At 32.9% G+C, this 16,207-nt stretch overlaps 2 protein-coding genes across 8 annotated transcripts; one reads left to right on the top strand and one right to left on the bottom strand.

The window, feature by feature from the left end:
* Positions 1-2,343: 2,343 nt before the first annotated feature.
* LOC144543784 (uncharacterized) lies at positions 2,344-6,411 on the bottom strand. 7 transcript variants are annotated; one of them, XM_078292179.1, is made up of 8 exons: positions 5,805-5,909; positions 5,312-5,369; positions 5,113-5,200; positions 4,552-4,746; positions 3,751-3,812; positions 3,519-3,615; positions 3,327-3,411; positions 2,344-3,135 (listed from the first exon to the last, which is right to left on the bottom strand). In XM_078292179.1, exons 4-8 carry the CDS (start codon positions 4,728-4,730, stop codon positions 2,605-2,607), a joined length of 954 nt encoding a protein of 317 aa, XP_078148305.1. In that variant the 5' UTR covers positions 4,731-4,746; positions 5,113-5,200; positions 5,312-5,369; positions 5,805-5,909; the 3' UTR covers positions 2,344-2,604. The 7 variants fall into 7 exon arrangements, with proteins under 7 accessions (XP_078148305.1, XP_078148306.1, XP_078148310.1 ...); XM_078292180.1 differs by having other exon boundaries at positions 4,552-4,749; XM_078292184.1 differs by lacking the exon at positions 3,751-3,812 and having other exon boundaries at positions 5,805-5,911.
* Positions 6,412-11,625: 5,214 nt separating this feature from the next.
* On the top strand, positions 11,626-12,999 carry LOC144543628 (chlorophyllase-1-like). Its single transcript, XM_078291961.1, has 2 exons — positions 11,626-12,032; positions 12,145-12,999. The coding sequence occupies exons 1-2, from the start codon at positions 11,760-11,762 to the stop codon at positions 12,808-12,810; spliced, it is 939 nt and encodes a 312-aa protein (XP_078148087.1). The 5' UTR covers positions 11,626-11,759; the 3' UTR covers positions 12,811-12,999.
* Positions 13,000-16,207: the final 3,208 nt, after the last annotated feature.

Here is a 16,207-nt window from a genome sequence, read left to right on the forward strand (position 1 = left end):
TTATCATTTTGTCATTTTGTCTAGGAATTTGCAAATATAAGAAAAGAAAATTTGTAAAATTAATGTTTGTAGTATAACTAAGTTAGATACCAAAGAACAAAGAATAATTTAAATAGAACTGGCTACCAGTTTTTTTTTTTTGTTTGGAAAAATATATGCAAAAAGATCCAAGAACTTAAAAAAGCACAAAGCTCTTTATAGGTGAATTTTTTAAGTCATTCAGTCAATATGAACATCCAATACGAAACAATTTTCTATTATTTGTATCAAAAGTTCAAAACATAAACATTTATGAATCATTCAATCAACATATATAGACAACTACAGAGATATTAAACGAAAACAAAAAATAGAAAAAATAGTACGAACTAATATACTCGTTCTACGCCCAACAATCAAATATTAAACGAGCACATATTATTTCAGTTTTAATATTTAAAACCACCAAAATTCAATAACATAAAGAGCAGAATCAAAAATAGGGAAGGAAAAACAGTCAACAAATTTTGTAGGATTGTAGGGTCTAATGTGGAAAGAAAATAAGAAAATGACCGGAGAGTACATCTCTGCAAGAAGAACATATCATTATTAAAACAACAACAAAAGAAAAAAAATAAATAACAGTTATATACATACTATTATTCTATACAGGAAATGAACATGAAATAGCCTAAAGAATTATCTACCAATAAATAAAAACCAACATATTAGCCAATAAAAATGGTACGATCAAAGTTAGTAAAATTAAATTTATAAGAAAATTACTGGGCTCAATCCGAAATGAGAAAAAAAGATTTTAAAAACCTTAGAATATATTAAATATTAAGCTTGATACACTTGCAAAAACGAGACGGGTATTTTGAAAAAAATGAAATCAATGCAATCCAAAATTCACAATGAAAGTTATATTATACATTAAAAGTGTAAAATCCAAAACACAATGAAAGTTATATTACACTTACTGTGTTCATGTACTGATGTACATACTCCATGCGGTTTTAACGGGGTCTATCGTCGCACCTTAACATTAGAATGCCACCATCGACCGTACACAAAGCTTGGCATGTGGTGGAACGACAGGATTAGTTTAGGGGGCCGGATGAGGACAGATTGGGACACGGTATGGTCGGCAGCAGCATGGGCATTATGGCGTGAGCGAAACAGGAGGTTTTTCTCCAACCAATCGAAATATTGTAAAAAGAAAAGAAACAACAACTTTTACAAGGAAACTTCCCACGATAGGATTCTGTACAAGTTAATATTTTCATGTATCTAAAATTAGCGTTGGTAAAATGTTGGAGCATCAAATATGTGCTCACTCTTTCGGTGAAAGAATGATATTGTATATTTCTTTTATTTTTAAAACGACATTCAGTACCTTACCCTATTAGAATTTTTTTTTTTCAGATATTGTTTATAATAAAGTAATTTCTAATTTCTAGCTCTGTTTGTACTCCCTTTTTTTTTTTTTTTTTTTTTTTTTTTTCTACTTTTCATAATTTCCTATGAAGGATAGATACGGTCAAGAGAAGGAACTTGATTGAGTGGGTATATTTTCAGGGAAGGTTGCACATTGAAAGCATAGTGTTTTTTCTGAGGGGTGGTGGCAGGTTGTCTCTTTGAAGGTTCTTATTTATTAGTGGGGTTGGTCCAGTGGTGCAGCAAAAACAACTGTTTTAGATGTGATTTCTTTCTATTTCAAATTCGTATTGAAAGCAAACTGGCGTTTGAATAAATTTACAAACACTAGTTCAGACATGACCCGTTTTCAATTCTCAACTAAACTCTGTTTTTAACTAGTCTATATTTGTAGAATTTGAAAGCTGAAAGATAAAAGAGCCTAAAGATAAGTATAAATTGTATAGTCTATAAATAGAGATGTAAAATAGTCACGTCATGACCGGATATGTCACGGCACGACACAGGTCCATCACAGTGTGTGCCAATCACGTACAATGACTCCCATGTCCCGTGCCATGACCACATGATGTGACAATCCTTTGGAAAATTGGCACACACAACATAGCACACGAATTGGTTTAGTCACGACACGTTACATAGTCACATGTGATCAAGACCATTAGATCTTGATCGTATAAACGAAAAAAATAATTAAATGTAACCAAATGTGACCAACAACATTTGGACACATCACATGAGGTCACAACGTGACTAACGTGCTATGATCATCTCTCCGAATATAGTCACCACACAGAACGTAAAAATCTAACTTGATCATAGCACAATACAACACATAACTCAAATCACAGCGTGACTAGTCACATGTATTTACATCCCTGATGACTATAAAAGTAAAAGGAAGTTTTTAAAGTCCAAATAGTGTTTAAAGAAAGAGATAAGGCCCAAAATCACAGGCCGGCTACCTTCACTTGATAAAGTAATAAACCCATTACATCTACGACAAATATCTTCCCAGTTCAAATACTTACTGGTAAATAAAAAGACCTGAGTTTGGAGTTTGTCATATTGTACTGCTTACAAGAGAGAATAGGAATTAAAGAGCCAAAGTATCTCAAATAGCTTACTACAATTCATACAGGATAGTTGAATAAAAAATATAATAATCCATAGTATCTGGACAACTCACAGCTGCACCACCAGCTCAAGTGAAGAGAACTCAGTATCAATCTTAGTAATATGTTCCTGATCAACTTGCATGCCTACACACACCTTATTAGAAAAGCAATAGCTTTGCCCTTCTGACATGTCACCAAACAGTCGAGTACAAATTTCGATGCATGGCTTCAGATCATCCTCCCCCCTCACCTTACTCAACCTTGTTATTAAATCATTGGTAGTTGAATTTCTGTCTGATCTCTGTTTTACCATTTCTTGTAATTCCTGTCCTTCGTACGTTGTACAACTTAGCTCCTTTAGCTTTTGATCAATTATGTTGCTCAGTCTTTTCTTGGAGGTAGCTGATTTCTCTATGTTGGATTTTAAGCCTAACTTCACATTGGAAATAGAAACGTCTGTGGTATTTTCTGAAAACACCTCTCCTAGAAGAGAAGCATTTTGCATGTACCGGTCAAATGCTTCAGATTCAGCTTCCACATTTCCTTCCAGGTGTTCTCTTAATTTCATAATCTTCCACTTGTTTATAAGCCCTGTATCCTATTTAAAACAATTAACTATCTGAGTTTAGCATATGCAGTTTAAAAATAGCAAAATAGCATTACTGACCAGTACAGGACTCCATGTGACTATTGTACCCCTAAACTATCAAGTATAAAAGATAACAAATGACAGACCGATAACATAAGCTAAGATAATATAGTTATAGCAAATTAATATATAAAAATAACCTTTTTGGCAGAATGTTTTCTTGCACGAAGAGAATCCAAATATCTACTAGATAATTGCCGTAGCGAGTTCAGTCGCCAAGAAGTACTGTTAAAGGATCGAAATGAAATTAAGAACACCTATGATTTGTTTTTTAAATTTGGACTGTGAAACTGATTTTATGCAAGAAATTATCATTTTGAAAGGAGAAATACTTAATAGAGGAAGGATCTTTTGGTGTTTGTTCCAGTGAAGGAGAAGCAGCAGTTGGCGCCTTGTCTGGTAAGGTGCTGTTTTGCTTCACAACCAAGACTAGTAAATCAGAAAAAAGTTGAAAGGAAATTAAGGCAAGGAATACAGTTCAAACAGATTAATTTGTTAGAATTGGGTTTAGTACCAACCAAATGGAATAATTCATTACAAACAGAATTTGTATATGGTTAATACCATGAATATGGCAAGGATTTTGGGCAGTGTAGCAACAATTTTTGCAACATTGGAAGGGGCACCTGCAAACAGTTGTACATCAGATATTATGTATTATTCACTGATATGAAAAAGAAGATATTATTAAGAAACCACCTCAATCAAAATATTGCAGCATGAAAACAATTCTAATAGAATATAAATTTATCATTATGAGTTTTGGGCGTTTCTTGCAAATACAGTAAAATACAAAACATTTAACTGTACGCACACAACGCCTAGGAGTTAGGCTATTGTACAAACATTTGAATTTCGGTGGAAATACAAATAACTCAAATTATGCCTTCTCGTGTGCGAGCGGTCAATCCAAAATGCTCAATGCGTTCTACATATCAAAATCTTGTAAGTTAGCAGAATTTACAATTTATAAGATTCTTTGACTAATTTTATTTTGAATTTTGAAAGATGGACCAAAAATAATAAGAAAATAAACAGTTTTATTTTTGCATATCAAATAGGGTTCAGTTTAAAAAAAATCCGAAAAAATAGTTAAAACAGTTATTAAACAGCTTTGCAAACTAAAGGAAACCTGGTATTAGTTTATATGAGAAAGAAAATCCCAGTGAATGCTGACAGTTTGCCTCGGACTAACTATTTCCCAAACCTTAGACAATGGTCATGTAAAGTCAACAAATAGATTGTGAAATCCTCTCCAGATAAATTCTCTAGACATAATTCCAGGTAAACCTACTTAAAAAAAAAAATGGAAAGAAAAGAAAAGAAAGAAAAAGACAAAAAAAAGCATATGAAGAAAGAGTATACCTAGATCGAGCAACATTCCCGCATTTAACGCACTTGGGCTTGTTAAGGCCGCGAAGGCTCGGCTTTGGCATATCAAAAGCTGAAGTTCTCTGAGGTGTTGCACTTCCATTGAATGATGGAATGGCAAGCCCAGATTCGTCGCCACCTCTACTGCTAGAGGCAGGAGATGAAGTTGCCATCTATACAATGTCTCCCCTTCTCCCAATTTTAAATAATAAACATAATTTAGATAATGCCACATATAGAGACAGAGTGATGGCATAAGCCCTCACCACCACAAAAAAAAAAAAAAAGTTCCTGTTTGGCAGAGTAATAGAGGAAAAGTGAAATTTGGAATAGGCTATAATTATTCCAGTTGTGGTTGAAAGCAGTGGCGAAGCTAGAAATTTTGTTAGGGTAGGCAAGCATAACATAAATAGTTGCAAAAAAAAAAAAAAATTAACATAATATAAGAAAATATGGTACTGACAATAATGAAATACCAAATTTATCAAAATTACCCTATAAGTACGAATATTAAAGGAAATAATGTGGGAAGAAATAAAAGGGAAGGAGAAGTACTGTTCGCAATGGCTGATTCAAGGTAACTCTCGCCTTCAAAGGAATTATCCAGAGATAGCAACACACACAATAGAGAAGAGAGGATTTCCTGAAATGTACAAAAGGTTCTATAAGAGTTCTTTTATATACACACACACATAATATCCCCTGTGAGCAATGCATTGATGTATAACATTGTAAAATTTAGATCTTTATTTACCAGATAAGTAGGTGAAGAATTCAACACACCTAGATTAGTCGGTTCTGTATAAATTAACCTGCGATAACCCAATACAAAGTTGAGATCAAAACAAAAGGAGAAAAAATCATGTGAAAATCTTTCACACGTATATATAGAATTGTAACCCTTTAATTAGTCTGTTACTGGTACATCAAAATCTAATAGTTATAATTTATGTGAAAATTTAATACTACTCTTGCAAATATTCAAAAAATTCCTATGTGCCAGCAAAATCTGAAAACATGATCAACCAAAGATACTAAACATGATCAAATGACAGAAATATAATTGTAACCATGTCAAAGATAAGATACTAAACATGATCAACTAAATCTGAAAACTTCCCAAAATAGTACATGCTTTCAAAAAAAATTAAAAACAGTGTGTGAAGCAGCATCATTAGAGCTTGATTGATTCATTAATAGGGCTTGATTGATTCATTAACAAGAGAGGGCAATTCCAATAAGCATACCAGTAGAGGTGGAATTAGAGGCGGCGGCACGGCAGGCTATTCTCTCTTCGTGCAAGCGCAGGCGGAGCCGCGGAGGGTTGAGTGTTTTCTTTTCCTTCGCGCAGGGGCTCTCAGCAGCGCAGCGGGAGCGGAGGTTTGAGCGTTTTTTTTTTCTCTGAACTCTGAGAGTCTGGGTTATTGGATTTGGGTTTTGGGCTCAAGCCCATTTAATAAGCCCGGTTCAAAAAACAAAAACAAAAAATTCTAGGGGTAGAGAGTCAGCTTCGCCCCTGGTTGAAGGTAAAGCCAATTTCACTATTTCATCACCTCATCGAATAGAGAATTGGCTCACAATTGAATATAGGAACAAAAACTCAATTTCATTCTTGTTTAGCTGGAACAGAAACTCTATAGTCTATTCCAAACAATTTCCCTTTCCATCCCCAACCGAACAAGCCCATTGTTTGCTAAGTACCTTAATACAAGGACCTTCTACCACATCAAGGCAGATCAAGCCATAGACCATATATAGTCCGTCGTTGCTACCGTGGTTTGGAAAACCTATTAATGGGCGATTTCTCAAATTGGAAGAGACTCACCTTATGTCCGAGATATGCCGACTCACCCTAAACCCTAAAATTATATATATAGAGGTAGGCTAATAAACAATCGATTGTTCCTAGTCTTCCGTGCAACCAAGTCGTTTTTCAATTTTTAAAGTCCAAATAATTGATCCAAACCGTTAGATGTGATCTCCATATTAAAATGTGCTAGGAGATCAAATTTTACATTTTTTGGAATTTTTTTACTATTTATTAAGCCACTTCGAAAATCGCTGATCCAACGGTAGCTTCTGATTTTACTGTTTGGTTAAGCCACCGTTGGATCAGCGATTTTCAAAGTGGCTTAATAAATAGTAAAAAAAATTCCAAAAAATGTAAAATTTGGTCTCCAAGCACATTTTAATATGGAGAACACATCTAACGGTTTGGATCGATCATTTAGACTTTAAAAATCGGAAAATGACTTAGTTGCACGGGAGGCTAGGAACAATCGATTGTTTATTAGCCTACCTCTATCTATCTATATATATATATAGAGAGAGAGAGAGAGAGAGAGATTGACTAATATGCTTTCGGTAGCACTTCGGCTGAAGTGCTACCGGTCTAAATTTGAAATTTCAAAATTCAAAAAGTCGATCTGAACCGTTCATCTTGTTCTCCATATTAATATGTGCTTGGAGACCAAATTTTATATTTTTCTGAATTTTTTTACTATATATTAAGTCACTTTGAAAATCGCTAATCCAACGGTGGCTTAACAAAACAGTGCTACCGTTGGATCAGCAATTTTCAAAGTGGCTTAATAAATAGTAAAAAAATTCAGAAAAATGTAAAATTTGGTCTCCAAGCACATATTAATATGGAGAACAAGATGAACTATTCAGATCGACTTTTTGAATTATAAAATTTCAAATTTGGACTGGTAGCACTTCGGCCCATATGCTACAGAAAACATATTAGTCAATCTCTCTCTCTCTCTCTATATATATATATAAGAGGGTTTAAATGCACCCTCATTTTGTACTCCTAACGTGCACCCTTCCCTCATATCTTCATTTTCAAAGTTCAAATAGTTGATTCGAACCTTCCAACGTGTCCTTCATATTAAAATCTGCTTGGAGACCAAATTTTACATTTTTTACTATTTTTTCAGAATTTTTGATTAAACTAAACAATAATAAAAAATTCAGTAAAGTGATGATTTTCAAAAATTCTGAAAAAATAGTAAAAAAATTTCAAAAAATGTAAAATTTGGTCTCCAAGCATATTTTAATATGAAAAATATAGTTTGAATCAACTATTTGAACTTTAAAAATAAAAATATAAAAAGAGAGGGTGCATTCGAATCAACTATATATATATACAAATTTTGTGCATTATCTTCTGAATGCATTTCTTTTCTTAATAGAATTGATGTAACTATCAAACACCTAATTAGGACTTTGGACCAGCTTCGTTGTAGACTCAGGACCATCACTCTGTCCAATTTCTTGAGACATCTAAAAAACAGAAAATGATTGCTCATTTTGGAGCCTCCTTATTTGTTATTAAGACTGAAAATTAACTATTCTTCATAAAATAAATGAGATTTGCTGTTTGATTTTTCTTTCTTGTAACTTATTTCTTGTCAGAATTATATTTTTTAATTTGTTAATTTAAATGTGATTATTTTAGGTGGGAAACCGGAAGCTAGTAATGGAGAAGCTTATATTCAACCTCCACCTGACAGTCCACCAGATATCTACCCAGCTTTCAAGTATTCTCTCTGAACCATAGTTCTCATAACCATTAATTATACTTTCCATTACAACTATTTACATTTGTTTTGAACTCCCGGCAGGAAGGAGTTTCAGAACTGATACTCTCAAAATTCAACTAGATATAAACAATTGTCAATATACTAGCAATTGAAACAGCTGGTGACATTGTGATTTGTTTCAATCAAAGGAGAGAGGAACTGAAGCTCCTATTAGATTAGATGCAAAGGCTGAGGCTCATATTGAAAAACATAGGTGATGAAGAAACAAAACATAAAAGGCTCAGAGATAGATAGATGAATAGTTTTTCAATTTTTTTATGTATACTGAGGGTTTGTATATTTTTTTTTAGTTGAATAGAGTGCATCAAAGCACTGATAAGTATAGATTATACAAACAATTTGTGTTTCTTTTTTAATTGTAAATTGTTTTTTTTAGTTATGTTGAGATTCAGATAATTATCTTTTGTAAGCATGATCATTGAATATAGATTTTGAAATTGAAACCATTTCCTTTCAGTTATTGCATTGAGGTTGTGTTGTTTGTAATATAAGCTCACTGTGACAGCTTTATGTGCATCGATTGTGTCCATTATAACTAAAGGACAATGTGGCATTAAAATAGAGCACTAGGGGTAAAACTGAAAAATAAGTTTGAATTCAGCAAAAGGGACCTACCAAATTCAGCAAAATAAATAAGGTACAGGTACTCATTAATGACACGGCTTTGGAGATACAGAGGTTGATCCCAAATTGCTAATTTCAACGATCGATCTGGGCCCAACCGCAACTGCGTGAGAGTTTATACTGATTGTAACTTGTTGTAGCTAATTATTTAGATGTTTAGTGGCAGTTGAGCTATATGAGGATTAGGACAACTCTTATCATGTAAATATTGGCATTTAGCCACTAACCTTAAAAAAAAATACTGAAATACCAACTATATATAGTTACCGTTGCATTGTTGGCCGATTTTTAAGAAAACTCTATGTGAATTTTTTCTACTTTAAATTATAAATAATTTTATACCATACAAGATAAATTTTAATTTTGTTAAACTTGAAATCAAACTAGTGCGTTGACAGTTCTGAACCAAATTACAAAACTGATGCTTGGGGCTTTGTCACCCGGTTTTGGCACCTTACCAGTTGGGTAGAGGTTTGGTACTGGTCCGGTACCAGTTAGGCATGAACCAATGATTGCAATGTGAGATCACAGTAGCACTGTACCTTTAAACTTTAAAAAAAAAAAAAAGTAGTGAGAAAATTAGCCGTTACAAGCTTTTTACTGGTTGAAAATTTACAGTAAAGCAAATTAATAACTGTCTAACAAGATTGGAAGCCTATAAATAGAGCTTGAAACTTCAATTGTAATGGCAAGAGAAAATAGCAATAAAATTCAAATTAGCTCAACCAAATTCCTAGAGTGTTTAATAGTCCAGTGGAGGACCATTTGCCATGCATTATCATAAAATTCCTTCTCCATGAATGAAACTTATTCCTAACTTGAAGCAGCATTAATTGATTTCTCCTATAATTTATCTGTCTTGATTGATTGTGTATGGATGGAGACAGTTACTGGTTTCAATTAAAGACTTCAACAGGATACATATTTTAACAGATTAGCTTTGGCTTCATGCAACTCACGAACTATATAATTACATATGATTTGTGCGCTGCATGAAGCCAAAACTACTCTGTTAAAATCTATAACACTCCAACTTGCATGCATAAAAGGATTATTGGGTTGGAAGTTAAAGATGCAATTATAGATTTAGCTATATATCATGACATATTGTTATCGTTTATCATGCCAAAACTCAAATCTAAATGTTGACTAAGTTTGAATAGATTGATACAGAGTGTATGTCCTGAACGACATCTCTTCCTTTTTGAAAATTGTATATGATCACCATCTCTCTTGACCAATGAACGTTTATCATGTTAACAATTGTTCATATATATCAAATAGAGTTGTCTATAGCACATAATAAAAACAGAGTTGTCTATATCACATAACAATTTTCCATATCTTTGACTTAAAAATTGTCTATATCACATAACAATTTTCCATATCTTTGACTTAAAAATTGTCTATATCACATAATAACATCACCAGTTGTCCATCGTACCATAGATACAATTATAACTGTGACTAGCTAGCAAAACACTGTGAACCGCAAAAAATCCATTTGAGATTAATTAAAATGAGTAGAAAACTAAGGTTTTATTCCCACGTTTAAAATAATATATCTATCTTGAATTAATCCAAAGATAATGTTGGAAATATTTAAAGTTTTTAAATAAATCAAAAAGTGCATGGCAGATTAAATTATCATATTAAGGTCCGAATTAAAGAGCGCTTTACAAATAAATTAAATCTGGAAATTTTGTTTACAAATACTATTTTTGTAAGTGAAAAAAAAAGAGTTTTGAATTAACTTCTTCTTTTTTGAGTAAAAATTGGAGGTCAAACCACAAAAATATTTAATATTCACAGGTTATCTCCCATTTGTATTTTGAACTTGCAACCTTCTACATGAAAAATATGTATTATTAGTTGCCACTAGACTAAATGCTGATTCTCACAAATTTCAAATTAACTTGGTCGATATTTGTGTATTATTGATACAATTATAACTGTGACTAGCAAAACACTGTGAACCACAAAAAATCCATTTGAGATTAATTAAAATGAGTAGAAAACTAAGGTTTTATTCCCACGTTTAAAATAATATATCTATCTTGAATTAATCCAAAGATAATGTTGGAAATATTTAAAGTTTTTAAATAAATCAAAAAGTGCATGGCAGATTAAATTATCATATTAAGGTCCGAATTAAAGAGCGCTTTACAAATAAATTAAATCTGAAAATTTTGTTTACAAATACTATTTTTGTAAGTGAAAAAAAAAGAGTTTCGAATTAACTTCTTCTTTTTTGAGTAAAAATGGGAGGTTAAACCACAAAAATATTTAATATTCCCAGGTTATTACGCATTTGAATTTTGAACTTGCAACCTTCTACACGAAAAATATGTATTATTATTTGCCACTAGACTAAATGCTGATTCTTACAAATTTCAAATTAACTTGGTCGATAATGTGTTTCCAGGTAAACTAAGAATGCTATATTGTCTCTACATGTGGATCCGTATCCTCGCAGGTACCTGACCCAACAAAATTGAAATGGACGGTCCAGATTTAATATCAGCTGGTGCCTGTTCGGGATGATGGAAGGGCAGTATTATTTGTGCTTTGAGATTCGTGCCAAGTTAAAATTTCAATCTTGAGCCGTCCGATTTAATTAATTGTACTCGGTCAAGTAACCTGAGAGGATGTGAATTCTACACTGCAAGCCTTTCCCATCATATGATATCTCACTGATACAATAATCACTGGTTAATCTCATTAATTAATTAGTCACGATTTCAATGAGGCTAGCTACTACCAGCCACATTTTCTTTCGAGCTTGCAATTGAACAATACTACTTTCTTTTCTCAACTTATGAAAAATACAGTTCTTCTTTCAAAAAAGGTTAGGAGGAAACTTCTCCTATCCTTTTCTCTCTATCTATATATAAATCTTGCACTTCCCCTGCATTCATCATCATCAACTAACACGTAGGTAAAAGTTAAGAGAAAAATTGAGAGAGAGATATGGCAATAGCTTATAATGACAAAGCAATGCTCACAATCACCACAGATGCATCGTCATTGTTCGAAATAGGAAAACTAAACGTGACACTTATAACGAAGAAGGCCGGAAATGATGCATTACTGCCACCCAAAGAAGTTCTAATTGTATCTCCAACCGATGCGGGTATATACCCGGTTTTACTCTTCATTCATGGTTTCTTTCTCCAGAACCATTATTACACACAACTTATCCGGCACATCTCTTCGCACGGCTTCATTGTCGTTGCACCGCAGGTATATTTCATTACATTGTGTATTATTGGTCAGTTCTATCAATCATTGCGGTTGATGCACAGTATAAACACCCTCTATTTATTTCTCATTAAACTTTGTTTGTTATTATTAGCTATTCTGCCTCCTACCACAAAGTTCAACTGAAGACGTGACATCCACCGCAGCTGTGGCAAACTGGTTACCGATCGGTCTACAATCTCTCCTCCCCTCAGCCGTCAAACCTGACTTTGAAAAACTCACTATGGCCGGTCACAGTCGAGGTGGCCAGACGGCCTTCGCTCTAGCTCTAGGCCATGCCAAGATCAACCTCAAGTTCACTGCTCTGATCGGCATTGACCCAGTAGCCGGTCTGAGCAAATCATGCCAAGTTGATCCAAAGATCCTCACTTATAAACCTGAATCATTCAACCTAGATATTCCAGCATTGGTTATCGGTAGCGGGTATGGAGACGAAAAAAATTGCCTTGCGCCCGCTTGTGCACCTGAAGGCGTAAACCACACGGAGTTCTATTATGAATGTCCACCTCCATGTTACCATTTCGTCGTGACAAAGTACGGCCATTTGGATATGTTGGATGATCATGCATTAAACTTGGTGACGAAATGTATATGCAAGAAGGGGAACTGTAGAGATATCATGAGGCGTTGCACCGCAGGAATCACCATTGCTTTCTTGAAGGCTTACCTAGAAAAAGAGGCAGGAGATCTGAAAGATATTCTGGCAAAACCAGAACTTGCGCCCGGCAAGCTCGATCCAGTGGAGTTTCGTCAAAAATGAAATCTTTATCGATCTCTGTGCGCGCGCGTGTGTATTAGCTTTGCTTTTGTGTTTGCTTGCTGCAAGCGTGCCAATGCTTGGTTAATGATTATTTAGATTCATTGTTTGCTTTCAAATTCAAAATTATCGATATAAGTTGGTGTCATACAAGGAGAGTTGATTTTTTTTTTTTTTAATTTATATGTATAATCTTGCTACGGGACCTCCATGTGGAATTATTTATATAGTAAACAACTGAGATCTTGTGTAAGATTATGGTGTTTAACATTTGCTTTGTCGTTTCGCTAGGGGACTAGTCACTGGTGCTTTTTGGTTTTGGTTTTGCTTTTGCTTTTCCTTGCTAGCTAGAGAGAACAGAGAAGGGTGCGGCAGTTCATTTTGACTGAATGGTCTACGGTTTGGATTTTAATGGCACGAGTGCACGACTGAGTCTCTGAATTGCAATGGGTCACGTTTTGAATTATCAGATTTTGGGTCAGCATAAATTTTGACTCTTATTTCGAATCGGATTGAAATTTGTTTGACTTTTCAAAATTATTGGTCACTCAACTCGCATTGACTGAGGAAAGCGGGTTCTTCGGTGAGATCAGAATTTGCCGTCTCTGGAAATTATGCAAAGAAAATTAGTAGAAACTATAAAATATCAGTAAAAATAAGAAGAGATTAAAATTAACTGTTAATCACTAAATATAAATTAAGTTAATTTTAGTTCCTAAAAATCTAAACTCATACAATTATTTTTTTATTCCTTTCAGTGACTATGTCAACAATTATTAGTTTATTACTATGGTAGATAGAAAAAGAGTCAATAGAAATATTTATAAGTGATTTATTTAAAAGTAAAAATTTCTAAATTAGAAATTACGTTATATTCTAACAGTAAAATAAAAGTGTCAAGCGTGTATATTTTTTTTTTGGGTAAATTTCATCGGAGCTCACTAAACTATACTCCTTGTCACGAATTGGTCACTCAACTTTGATTTGTTCCTCACTAACCGTTAAACTTTGTATTTGTTCCGAATAAGTCACTCCATCACTTTTTCCATCCAAAAAATTAACGGAATCCTACATGGACTCCAACTCATCTTATATGATAATTTGGGTACATTTTTATTGAAACATGAAATATTTCTCATCCCAACCCCTCTCTCTTTTGTTTTTTTCCTCTCCAGCGTCATTACAATTTCTTTCTACTTCTCTTCAATTTTCCTTTTCTTCCAACTCCATTATTTTTCTTTTTTTGTCAGTTGACTCTGTTCTATACACTCATTCTTTATACACTGTCACTTTATACACTGTCACTTTATACACTCATTATTTCCCTTCTATTTGTTTGTTTTTGCAAATTTTTAGTAAACAAACTCCAAGATGTAACAGTAAATGTAATTTTTTTTTTTATTCACATTTTAATACTTCTCTTCAACAATTGATTTTTATTCACTTTGTCATCAACAAAAAAATTAATAGATATATCAGCCAAAAAAAAAAAGTATAACAAAAATAATCAGCAACATGTACTAGTTATAACTTTGAATACGTTTTTTTATCCACATTTGAATTAATTTTTTTGTTATCAGTAAAAAAAAATATAACAAATAAGACAAGGTAAAGATTTAGATTTTACATCTGCTATTTATGCTTGACAGACTACTTGAAAACTAAGGCTAAAGACATATGACATTTGAAAGATTGGATGGTAGTGTCTTCAATATTTCCAACTCAGAGCAACCAGATGCTTCACAGATTGAATAAATGGCAGTGGAACAATAACAACATCCAAGTAGCATCAACCAAACCTTCTATCCAAGAATGGAGCTAGAGGCAACTCCATAATCAATTTTCTAAGCAAGGTTGAATAGAAGGGCAATATGGGAACTGAATTGTTTGTGTAGAAGTAGCACCAACTTAGGATTTTTATTTAATTATTCACAAGTAGCAGTGATTTCTTTCATGCTTTATTTATGAAATTGTATCAATTTAAGCTAGAAATTTGGATACTGGTAATCCTTTAACAGTATCAGCTAAAAATAACGGAGTTGGAAGAAAAGGAAAATTGAAGAGAAGTAGAAAGAAATTGTAATGGCGTTTTGGAGAGGAAAAAACAAAAGAGAGAGGGGTTGGGATGAGAAATATTTCATGCTCCAATAAAAATGTACCCAAATTATCATATAAGATGAGTTGGAGTCCACGTAGGATTCCGTTAATTTTTTGGATGAAAAAAGTGATGGAGTGACTTATTCGGAACAAATACAAAGTTTAATGGTTAGTGAGGGACAAATCAAAGTTGAGTGACCAATTCGTGACAAAGAGCATAGTTTAGTGACCTCCAATGAAATTTACTCTTTTTTTTTTTTATCTTTTGACATATTTTCATAAAAAAGATCATACAAAATAACATGTTAAATGACAAATAATATTATTTAATTAATAGAAAAATAGAAAGAAATGAAGATATAACCAATCGATCATCAATCAAATAAAAAAAAAATCTTAAATGACATTTAGAAGATGAAAAAAAATCATAACTAATAAGAAAGATAATACAATTTACATATAGCGAATACATGTGGCGAGTACGTGTCTACATAAATTTAGACTTCTATACGTAAAAAATCATAAAAATATGCATAAAATCAGAATATTTAATCAAAAGACTAATATTCAATCTAAATTTTCATCTTTTAATCAAAATTGTTAGCAGATCAGAACATCTACGTGCTTAATATAAGAATGGAGATTTATAATCAATAGACCCGGCAACGCTGCAACCCACAACGTTCATTTAAGTGCTGTAGAATTAGCAAAGAGAATAAAATCCTGAGCAATATCATTACTTCAATAAACCTAGCAAGGATGTAAACAAAATGATATTATCCGTGAACTTTATGTTTTGTTTTGTGTGTTTATCCGTATAATTGCACAAATATGGACAAATAATTTTTACGAGGGAAAGATAATTTGACAATAATTTACCTTGATAATCTTCATTTGGACATATAATCTTGGTTTATATGATGCATTCTTTTACATTTTTTTGAAGTTGATCACAGATTTGAATTTTTTTTTATTTTCAGTATTATTTAAATTAATTTGAGAAACTTTGTCTAAGCGACTCTTAGCCCATTATTTGGTAAGGTCTATCTAAATAGTGAGGAGCATACATGGATATTTCATATTCTTAAATATATGTTGATATGTCAATAATTTGAATTTCTATTCGCATATTCTCAAGTTAATAGGTTTTCCCTGATTTTCGAAAGACACTCACATATAGATTATGTATAGCGAATTAGTATGTTCCAGCTTCTTGTCCATTTTCTAATTTTAAGTTTCATGTTATTTGTTCACTTATATTTGTCATACTTGCAGGTGGTGCAGCCTTTGACTGATCCGTTCA

The sequence above is a fragment of the Carex rostrata genome, chromosome 25 (assembly GCF_964058835.1).
Source record: "Carex rostrata chromosome 25, lpCarRost1.2, whole genome shotgun sequence".
Lineage (NCBI taxonomy): Eukaryota > Viridiplantae > Streptophyta > Magnoliopsida > Poales > Cyperaceae > Carex > Carex rostrata.